Source organism: Chanodichthys erythropterus, chromosome 4, assembly GCF_024489055.1.
Source record: "Chanodichthys erythropterus isolate Z2021 chromosome 4, ASM2448905v1, whole genome shotgun sequence".
Lineage (NCBI taxonomy): Eukaryota > Metazoa > Chordata > Actinopteri > Cypriniformes > Xenocyprididae > Chanodichthys > Chanodichthys erythropterus.
The window spans coordinates 10,686,512-10,698,397 of NC_090224.1; the positions used below are offsets into that span (position 1 = coordinate 10,686,512).

Sequence of the window (11,886 nt, forward strand, 5' to 3'; positions counted from 1 at the left end):
ACTAACAATGAAAAATACTTAGTCAATTAGTTAACTTATTAACTTAATGCATCAACTAACATTAAGTAACGAGACATTATTGTAAAGTGTTACCCATGAATGCATAAAAAACGTTACTAAGGTTTTCTGTGTAATGTTAAAGTTTTAACAAAAGATTTGATGTGCTTTTATAAAATTATGAGCTTCATATTTCTCAAAACAAACCATTGTGAGTGCCTCATTTGTGCTTTTTTTTCTTTTTTCAAAATTATTATTGTGGTCATCAACTTCATGCCAACATTATGTACTGAACTCCAAATATTGCTTTAATAAAGTGTTCTCCCAGCAAACACAAGCTGTAACATGTTTTGACAGAGCTAATCAACCATTCAGAAACCAAATGTCCTTATGAATCTCTAATCTTTCCTAGCTCTATTTACTATTGTAATATTTGACAAATTTGCCAAACCCTTCTGGTCTTGAAGGCTGTGAACAACACAAACATCTGTAATATAAGCCTTTGAGCTAAGGTTTAAGTTTTTCATGAGGGCTCTGAACCAATCGCAATCGGGAGGGCAGGTTTTGCTGGTCGGGGCGGAGTTTTCTAGACTATTTAAAGTGCGGCGGTGCAAAGTGTTAGAGAAGCCAGTGTACCTTGGAGGACACGTAAGGGGGAGGTAACGCGTTGGTTTTGGAGACCTTGCGCGATACACACAGCACAAGCACCGATGGAGAGAAAGGACCATTAGCCATAGTCCTGGGGAAATACGCAGGTACGCGTCCGTTCGAGGTGTTGTGAACTTATTAACGTGAGCAGTTCAACATTGACTCGCCCTTTTCTTTTTTTTGTGCCGCGCTCTGCGCGACTGGCTTGTTTACGCACCCAGGTGCGCGTGGTTTATTGTGTTGTGAGGTGACTACTATGGCTCTGTACCTAGACAGTATTTTGGGCGCGTCAGAATAATTCTAGTACGCCTCTCTCTAGTATAACACTCACATAACCCTTTTGTATTTCAGAAGCAGTATTCCATGTCTCTCCTCTGCCCTGTTATTGATGGGAAACCAACTAGACCGGATCACCCACCTGAACTACAGCGAGCTACCCACCGGGGATCCATCGGGCATCGAGAAGGACGAGTTGCGTGTTGGTGTGGCGTATTTCTTTTCCGATGAGGAGGAAGAGCTGGACGATCGATCGCAGTCGGACAGCTTTAAAGACAACAGCCCGAGCAAAGACGGTCCGATTGCGCTTAACGACATCGAGTACTCGGCGTTCTGCTGCCAGGAATGTATATACTCCAAACTCCGAGAGAACGAGGACCTGAATGTTTATTCTGTGAAAACTTTATTGACCATGTGCAAACCCGGGGATCTACTGGAGTTAGTGGCAAACGCACAACCCCCGCACTGGGCGATCTTTGAAGGGGAGGACCAGGTTATTCACCTCTACAAGGGGGAGATCCGCAAGGACAGCTTGTTTGAGATCAGCTGCGGTCGACAGGGCAGGATAGTGAACAATCGGTACCGCTACCGGCCGTTGCCCGCTGATTTGGTGATGCAGAACGCGAGCGGGCACGTGGGGCTCAGCAGCGGTGAGACTTGCTGGACGAACTCGGAAAGTTTCGCAGCGTGGTGCCGTTTCGGCAAGCGGGAGTTTAAAGCGGGCGGGGAGGCGCACTCGGTCGAGCAGCGCTACTTTCTGAAGGTGCACCTGTCCGAGAGCACCGCGCACACGCTCATGTTCCGCAGCCTGGAGGAGATGATACGCGAGAGACGGCGAGTGGACGCCAGTGGCATTCTGAAGGAGCTGTCGCTGGTGACCGGGAAGGAATGAGCGCTTGGGACTCTCTGCATGCCTTGAGCAAGGGCTGCTTACCTTTATTTCAGGACTTTGGGAGGGTTGTGCGTATTTGTGTGAACATGTTTTGGCAAAGACAACGCCCCTTTTGGTTGTGCTGTGAGAACCGATGGCCCCACTAAAGTCACCCTGTACCTTTAAAAAGGAAAATATAAAACATAAGGTGAGCCCTCATCACAGTTCGCCCATGAACCGATGCAGCCCCCTCAAATTCTCACCCCAGCTCTGCTGCGGCAGATGGTGACCACGATGCGTTCATATGTCTGTGGCAAGCCGTTTTGACATTCATTCCTTAAGACTGACTAGTAGCCTACTTGTGTTTTTTTGTTGTTGTTACTAATACTCATTATTCACTAAAAACTATTCACGTGTCTTTTCCCGTTGTCCTGGCAGCATTTGAATACTACTAGTAACAACTGGAATACACGCTACATTTTTAATAGTACTAGTAAGACTTCAGTTTGTACTAATTTCTGACTAGTCATTACATATGACAAGAGGAAAGCAAGTGAGATGAACAATGTTACTTGTAGCCAAGAAGCTACTTTTAGATGCTACTATTGATCTCAGCTGTTACAAGTCACTATTCTAATAATGACAAGCAACTATCCCATGCAAATGTTTGCCGGTGGACCTGTGGTTCAGATATAAACTATTCACTTCCAATATAAGCATTAGTAACCATTCATTAGGTACTAGTTACTATTTTAGGAATAATTAGGCTACTAGGGAAATTGAAAAAGATACTAGCCGCTATTCTACTAATTAAAAAGATGTACTGGTAATTTAATCAGTTTAAAGGAATACATGTGAAACAGCTTGCCACGTGTCTATTATTTGACTGAACTCTTGAGCTTTAACATTAAACGTGAAGCTCTGTTATTGCGCATCTGTCCAGCTGCATTAGTTCCTCTGAACCCCTACAGGCGACAACACACGAGCCTTTGTTTTCATTCTCTTACCAACAAATGCAGCGAACATTCTTCTGTTTTTGGAGTCCATATTTTTGTATTTCAGTTAGTACGTTAAAAGAAAACCGTTTTTATTTAAATAAACGTAGATTGCCCTATGAAAATTGCGTTTGTCTCTAGCTCTTTTTCATACTGTTTTGCCTGCATACAAATGCAAGAAGCGAGCACGTGCTGGGCTGAGGCAGCCTCACGCGAGTGCCTTACAGATGCATTATAATTCACAAATGAACCTTCTGTATTGTACACAGTATCGACCATTCCTTCATTTGGTTTTGGAGGATTTATTTCCCTTTTTCTTGCAGTCGTTTATCATCGCTGCATTAGTATGCCTTATGAGCAGCTGTTGATGATGCATGGAGACACTGTCCTTTTGTTCCTGGCTTGTTATTGTTGATGATCATTAGCGGGTTTCTAACCTTGACTCTGAGACATTAAGTGAAAAGTCCCTGCAGCCACTGAAGAATTTCTACTTGTCTGTTACTTTTAATTATACATATCAAGCTTCTGTTTGCATTGCTTGTGGTCCAGAAACCATCCAAATTAACTGCAGTCTCCATTTTTGGCTGCAAGGTTTGCAGTAAGTAATGGGAGAGCTGTGTATAAGTGTGTCTGCACATAGACACTCTCAAGCACCAGTAAATATGGTCATGCTCTGTTTGTTTTCCTATTAGAGGCTGTAGGCTGCAGCTGGGATCATTTATGCTTTATGTTCAGTGTGGCTTGATTGGCCTGCAGGTCTGTCTAGCTGGACCCTTTACAGAGCTTGTGCTGGCCAACACTAACAAGTCATTCTGAAACTCAGTTTACCTGAAGCAAGACTGAAGTCCATTCTTTGCAGGCTTGCCTTTGTGCTGCAGGTTACGAGTTTATGTAAAGCACAATGCAACGGTTTCAGCTGTGCGTTTATGGATTTATACATTGAAGACCCATTCGTTTCCTAAGTTAATCTAGTTGAAATATTGTAAATGTGTGTTCACTGTTCAACATTTGTAGTCATTTCTCACACACACACACACACACACACACACCCCTTTACTGCTTATTCTCTTTGTGTGTGTGTGTGTGTGTGTGTGTGTGTTAATCATGAGTCCTCATCTTGCACAACATGTTAGGTCGGGTGTGCCAGTTTGAGCCGTTAATATGGAAAACGGGCGATTGTACGAATGAATAAAGACAAGTGGGACCGGTTTCTAAAGGCTTGGGAAAGATTGCTCACCAACTGTCAGATGAGTTCATTGTAGATGTTACAGATGAATTCAATGAACGTCTGCAGCACTTTTTACATCTTACAAACTATTCACAATCAAGTTTTAAGCAGGCAATTAATGTGTTGCATTGAGTATTTCAATGAATTATCATTCCTTTTAGTGCAAATATGCCTCTTTCTATCTAAATTGGGCTCATTGTTAACTGCAGAGGCATTGAACAATTTTAACAAATAGATTTTTGTGACCTTTCTATTGACTATGGCAAAAGTTATTCATCAAATTAGAGAGAAAAACATATTCATATACATGCTGTAGTCAAGCACACTCATTATTGCTGTACAATCATAGTAAAGTTTGTCAGATCTTGGTATTCTGAGGCATCTTCCACCATCTAAAACTCAGAACTGAGCATTGTAGTGTGTGTATATACTCTGACGCTGTACTGACCTATTATTATTATTATTATTATTATTATTATTTACACACTCATTTTCTTTGTCCCAGAGCATGTCGTCGCCAGTTTTGTCTCCACCGCATTGTTGTTCACCAATCCCAGCAGCCCCAGTAACCCACTTTTTCACTAGACGATTTAAGGGATCCCCTACCTTGACTTTCCCCCACCCCTGCCTCATTTTCCCTTTCTCCAGGCCTGACAATCTGTCACCTGTACCGATTCCTTTTTTTTTCCTGAAGCTGGAAATTTAGGATAGTGGGGCAACGGGCTATATGTGGAAATCGAGGACAGGAGTGAAGGAGCGATGGGCTGAGGGAGAAGATGTTGCCAATATGAGCTGAACAGAATATCTTTAGCCTGAAACAAAGTCTGCCTCTCAGTGATATGCCATATGTGTGCCGTCCTGTTTGTGTGTGTCTGTCACACTTCGTAACCTGTTACTGGGGAAACCTCAGCCAGTCATTTAGCTTGCATCTACTCAATATTGTTTTACTTGAAGCCTGGAGAGAGGATGAATGCGTATCCAGGCTCTTTAACGGAGAGCTTGTTGTTTTTGCGTTGATTAAAGAACTAACGATAATGCATTCGCTTCTGCTGAGGGAGAATTATGCATAGCATCTGTGAGCCGCAGAAATCCTGCCTCCCTTTCAGACTCGATCGGATATTCATTTAAACCAGCAGGCTTGCTGGTAATCTGGCCTCAGGAGGAGAGGAATTGAGGAATTTAGCCTCATTTGTGTATTTTTTTTTTTTTTTCTGTCTTTTTGTCAATTACATCTGACAGCAATTTAAAAGAATTTGTCTTGATCATCTTATTTTGGTGTGCTAAGAAGAAATGACCATGTTTTTTTTGGACATAATACCATTGTCTTTCCTGTTAAAATCATACACTGTAAAAAATATTTTTTTCAAATTGGTGAATAAAACAGATTGTCAGTCTTTCTACTTCAAAATTTCAGATATAATTAAATGTGTTACTTGCAGTTACCTCGTAATTTGTGAAATTTACTAGCAATTTCTGAGTGAAAATAGTTTCTACACAATTTTTTTTTCTTCATTGTATCTTTATATCACATTCAGGTCCCATTACTGTTTTATTTATATTTTTTTTTTTAAACACTGTATTAATTTGTTTAATAGCATGTAATCTAAATAAGAGTCAAAGCCACTTCTATGAGTTGTGGTACTTGACAAAAATGATTGGAAAAGCTGAATGAAAGCGAGACTGTTTGGATGAGTGGCAGTATTCTTAATGCTTGCAATTAGAAATTTCCAGAAGAATTCAGATAACAAACACTTGAACCATTGCCTTAAAGGATTAGTTCACTCAAAAAATGAAAATAATGTAATTTATTACTCACCCTCATGCCATTCCACACCCGTAAGACCTTCGTTAATCTTCGGAACACAAATTAAGATATTTTTGTTGAAATACGATGGGTCAGTGAGGCCTCCATTAGCCGGCAATGACATTTCCTCTCTCAAGATCCATTAATGTAATAGAAACATATTTAAATCGGTTCATGTGAGTACAGAGGTGCAATATTAATATTATAAAGTGACAAGAATATTTTTTTGGTGCGCCAAAAAAACAAAATAACGACTTATTTAGTGATTGCTGATTTCAAAACACTGCTTCAGGAAGCTTCGGAGTGTTATGATTCTTCTGTGTTGAATCATGATTCGGATCGCGTGTCAAACCACCAAACTGCTGAAATCACGTGACTTTGGCGCTCCAAACCGCTGATTTGACACGCTGATTCATTTGTGCTCCGAAACTTCATGAAGCGGTGTTTTGAAAACTGGCATCACTATATACGTTTTGTTTTTTTTTGTGCACCAAAAATATTCTCATCACTTTATAATATTAATATTGAACCACTGTACTCGCATGAACTGATTTAAATGTTTTTAGTACCTTTATGGATCTTGAAAGAGGAAATGTCATTGCTCCCTACGGAGGCCTCACTGAGCCATCGGATTTCATCCAAAATATCATAATTTGCCTTCTGAAGATTAAGGAAGGTCTTACGGATGTGGAACAGCATGAGAGTGAGTAATAAAAGACAGACCCTTTAACTTGTGTGTGTGTGTGTGTGTGTGTGTGTTTTTTTTGTTTTTTTTTTAAATGACTAAATAAACATTTTAACTTAATGAATGCATTATGGTACTTCACATCTGGTAGTGAACAGAATGGTTAGTTTTTGTTTTGTTTTTTTACCAAGAACCGTTACATGGTTGATCAATGGTAGTACCGCCACAAACCTTTTTTTGTAAGGCACTTTATTCTAAGGCACATCCCCATATTTCTTCTGTATATGGAAAAAGATAATCCCAATCATTTTGTTAATCTCTATGGCCTAATGATTCTGTACTGCTCTGGATTCACTGAGATGGACTCACTGTAACAAGACATACTGAATTGGTCAGAGACACAGTGTGTAGGGAATCCTTAGAGAGTAGATTAGACTCTACTGTAGGTCATATCATATTAGAGGCTCTTTTTATAATGCCACAGCATAATGCGCCACATTGCAGAATTCAGCAAATTCTGTTTCACGCTTATGAGCTAGAGACCGCTGCTGGCTGTGAAAGAGTGCTGTCTGATCAAAATTCAAGCAGAGTTCCAGAAAGCATCTACAATGACTCAACAAAATCAACATATAGTGTGTGAGGCAAGCAGCCAGCTAAGACTTGCATTTTAAAACACAGAAACCGTTATTTTTTCCAATCGATCATCACGTCAGATTGTGTGAAGACCTGTTTAGAACCAGCAGCTGGACGCTGTTGGAGATGTTGTGCCACCTGTAGAACAATGAGGTAGATTGTTTACGCAACCCCCAATAGCCTCATTATGTTAATGCTTTGTGTTCTTGCGCGAGTCCCTGCAGACCCCGACGGTCTCCCTTGCTCCCCTCCTTTTTATGTTTACTCCGCTCCTACTAGGCTCACATCGGCTTACGCTGGGCCACGCCAAAGTTCTTGGTCTGTACCCAATTACTGCAGAAGTGTTTGCTCCTTGCACTGTCTCCCTCTGAATCGTGCTTTGTACATGGACAGCGATGGCAGGGGAAAAACAAACTGCCTCATGAAAAATGACAGCTCTCTTTTAAAAAAAAAAATGAAGCGATCTCTCACCAATTTCTCTAAGGTGTGGATCAGAGGAGGCCCGAGTGACATGAGTGTAGTTGTGGCTGGGGAAAAATAGAGATTTCATAGCTGTTGGTGATGGCAGAGAGAAGGGGCTCATTTGAGACAACAGTGCTGTTGATTCTAGTCCTATAGGAAAGAAACGTCACAAATTAGATCTCTTTAATATCTTAATTGTTTCTTCTAGACTATAATGAGATTGAATGGAGAGCAAATGGAGACTTTTGCTTATGCTTCTGTTTTTTTTTTTTAATCTTCTCAGTGTTGTTTTGGACCCTGTTGACTTTTTGTTGCATTGAGAAAAACATTTTCTTTTGTGTTCCACAGAAGAAAGAAAGTCATACATGTTTGGAATGACATTTCTACTTTTAATTACACTGTAAACAACTACTTCTGTTGCTGGTTCAGTAAAAACTACACAGATTTAGGGGAAATACTGTTGTCACTATCAGAATTTTCAGGGGTCAGAAGTATTTTGTGTATTTAGCGGATAATCAGCTTTTCAGTTTTTTTTTTTTTTTAATCACTCCATGGCACTTCTCTTTTTTTTTTCTCTTTTATTTTGGAGACATATGTTTCCATTTGTATGTCTCCTAAAAAATTCTAGGAGAAACATATGGGACAAAGTTGATTCTTGAAGGAACGGTTCACAAAAAAATAGTTAAATAAATAAATAAAATGTATTCGTTTACTTACCCTCATGTCAACCCATAAATTGTATGACTGATTGATTTTTTTTTTTCTTTTTCTTTCTATTCTAAGAAAATATTGGCCTTTTCAATATACAGTATAAAATTTCAATAGAATAAAAAGTGAATGAGGACTGGAGCTGTCAAGCTCCAAAATGACAAAAGCTAACAAAAGATCCCAAAAAAAAAGAACTACTCACATTAACCACTTTTATGATATTTTTATGGTGCTTTTTTGCCATTTTAACAGCTTCAGCCCATATTCACTTTGATTAAATGGAAAATAATAGGATTCTTTAAAAAAAAAACAAAAAAAAAACTTTTTTTTGTGTCCCAATCAAGATGTCAGGCTAATTTAGGATGACATAAGATATTAGTAATGACAGTTTTCTTGGTTGGATTAGCTATCTCTCCATTTAAATCTCCTATGAAGCAGCAAGGTCTGACTGCTTAAATTCTTCTCCAGAGTATATCTGTGTTACTTCTACATATTGAGCATAGCACTGCTACTAATATTATACAGTTTTAATTGGTTTTGTCACACTCAAAATATTTGGCAAAACAAATCAAGAGGAAACTTGGGGAACCAGCACACTGACACACGCAGTCGTGCCCATATCTTTCCATTCCTCCTCTCATATTTCACCTGCTCTCTCTGTCTCTGAGTTAATGAGAGAGTCAGAGGTACAGGATCAGATGCACTGCTCTCTCTGCTGGACCGAGCACAACTCCATACCTTTTGTTTCTCCTCTTCTTTCTCACGCTTTCCCATTTTTTTCCCCCCTCAGGATTTGTTATATTTCACACACTGGCACATATTTGTTCTGCAATTGTTAGCACTGCTGCCTTTATATACGGATATTTGACCCCCTCCCATTTCGCATCTTGTATTTCTCCATGCTTTGGCTCGTTTGCCCTTTCTGCCAAAGCCAATCACACAAACTATTGCTGCAGGTGTTATATAACACACATCACATACCTGCCATCTAATGCTTGCACAAACATTCATAGCGTACATCAGTTTGCTTTTCTCTTGCTCTCATTTTCCCTGTTTTTCCTCTTACTTACTCAACCTTTCCTCATTCAGTGTCTCGCTTCATTGTCCTCCTCCTCCTCCAGTTAAGCACTGCATTTATTTCTCAGCTTGACCGTTCTTTGACCGGGAGAACTTTCCCCCTACATTTTATCAGTTGCTCCTCCATAACAGCAATCACACACCCCACAGGTGTCGCCTGCACACCCTGCTTCTATTTTTCTCTCAGCACTAAATCACCAAAGTCACAGAGACAATGTCATGAGGATGACAGAGCTTGATTGGAGATGGACACAGCGAGAGAGAGAGAGAGAGAAACGAGTGTATTCACAAATTAGAGGCAAAGGAGGGTTTTTGCGTCTTAATTTACACTATATCTACAGGTGGACTTATGATTAACCAGTATTTCATTTTGGCTCATTTATTTGTGTATAGCATTGACAAATGACGTTCAGCTCTGTTAACAGTTCTTGCATGACAAACAGCATAAAACAGATGACAAGCGCAGTCCAATTTTCGCACAAATGGTTCATTTTAATGAATCAACTAATACAGCGCAACTTGTTTAATCTAATTCCTGAAAGAATGACTCTGATGAGTCAGTTTTTTTTAGTCAATCAAACACATACAGCACAACTATCCATCCATTCATTCTCCAAACCGGTTATATTCTGTAGGCTCGTGAGACAGCACAGCCAGTTTAATCCAGTTCCTGAACAAATGACTCTAATGAGTTGTTACTTTTCAGTGAATCAAACATATGTGCAACCAATATAGACTGATTCCTGAAATTGGAATTGTCTTAAAGGTGCTAAAGGATCTTTTCGTCGTCTGAGAAACCAAAGACTGTTAGTGTGTTTTTTAAATGAGCCCATGCGTAAGAACAACCCCCCTCCGTCACAGCTCATTTAGAGGGAACGCCTCCCAAAACTCGTGCACGAGTATTTGAACACGAGTGTTTACCACCGGCATTCGCTGTGTCGTGTTAGTGGATTCATTATGTCGGACTCACCACAGGTAACTCATAATCTGCAGTTGTTATTCCTGTCTCCTGACAAAAACATTGCATGCGGCGCCTGTGGAGTGTGGAAAGTTACTGGAGCGCGCAGCCGCGCACGTCTCTCACAAGGAACGTCACGGCAGTGATTGACAAGCCAGAGGGCCAATCGTTTACTCGATGATCACATCAACGATTGGCTGATGTTTTTAAGGCCCTACCTCGTGCACAGATGATGTATATTAATATTATTCCTTTCAGTGCACCTAATAAATAGTCTTTTATCAGTTAGTAAAGACAGTTTCAAGTAATATTGCAAAAATGTATAAAACAAAACATCCTCTTTAGCACTTTTAAATGTGTATTTTTTACTAAAATAGTCAAATAATGAGAGAACTTATTTTTTTTTTTCCAAATATTTATTTTGTAAAAATGTAAGAAATGTTAACGAATAAGAAACATTAAGAGGAACTTTACGCTTTAAGCATTTAATTATTATTATAAATGCTGCATAATTGATTACAATTTTTGGGTACGCTTTATGTACATAACAGGGGACATGATTAATTGCATTCATTTTTTTTTTATGTGGTTATTTGTTGTTATTCAATCACAATACATTAATATATTTAATTGACAGCCTCAGTTATTTGTTGATTAAATTAAAATTTGTTGATTAAAAATCTGTTGCTATGAATTCCATTGTTTATGTTCTGGCCTACTTTGCAGAGTTATGGATTGATTATGACCCCACTGTATTTATGGGCTTAGGATGAACTCTGACAGAAAAAAAAGGTGCATTAAACAAGATTTCACATCAAGGTACACTCTAAAAAATGCTGGGTTAAAAACAACCCAAGTTGGGTTGAAAATGGACAAACCCAGCAATTGGGTTGTTTTAACTCAGCGGTAGGGTTAAATGTTTGCCCAACCTGCTGGGTAGTTTTATTTAACTCAACTATTGTTTAAAAATTATTGTATTGCTTAATTAAAATTAACCCAAAGTATGTTGGAAATGAACATTTATTAATGTTCATTGGATAATTATTAAACAATAAACATTTATTAAATTGTTTATTAATAAATTGAGATTAATAAACAATTAAACTATTAAATTTATATTAATAAAATATTAAAGCTTATTAACAAACATTCACCTTTTGTCTATTATTGTTGCCTCTAATTGCATCTGGTTTTTAATTTCCCAACTATTTTGGGTTCATTTTAAGCTACCCAAATAGCAATTTTTAAATAATAGTTGGTTTAAATAAAACTACCCAGCAGGTTGGGCAAACATTTAACCCAACCGCTGGGTTAAAACAACCCAATTGCTGGGTTTGTCCATTTTCAACCCAACTTGGGTTGTTTTTAACCCAGAATTTTTTAGAGTGTATAGTGCATGAACCAGGCAGGAAGCTATGAACACTTGGGAAAAAGTCAGACTAGGACACTAACATTTGCAAATGCAGTGTGTCCTGTAAGCAATAACATAATTTGAAACTAAATTTCCATTTTGTAGAGTGGACAAAAGAGCTGTAACAACAGTG

The 11,886-nt window shown here is 39.0% G+C and overlaps 1 protein-coding gene across 2 annotated transcripts; it reads left to right on the plus strand.

The window, feature by feature from the left end:
* The first annotated feature begins 632 nt into the window (after positions 1-632).
* Positions 633-6,298, plus strand: lratd1 (LRAT domain containing 1). Of its 2 annotated transcripts, none has more exons than XM_067383088.1 (2): positions 633-752; positions 997-6,298. In XM_067383088.1, exon 2 carries the CDS (start codon positions 1,034-1,036, stop codon positions 1,811-1,813), a length of 780 nt encoding a protein of 259 aa, XP_067239189.1. In that variant the 5' UTR covers positions 633-752; positions 997-1,033; the 3' UTR covers positions 1,814-6,298. The 2 variants fall into 2 exon arrangements, with proteins under 2 accessions (XP_067239189.1, XP_067239190.1); XM_067383089.1 differs by lacking the exon at positions 633-752 and adding an exon at positions 772-892.
* The last annotated feature ends 5,588 nt before the right edge of the window (positions 6,299-11,886 follow it).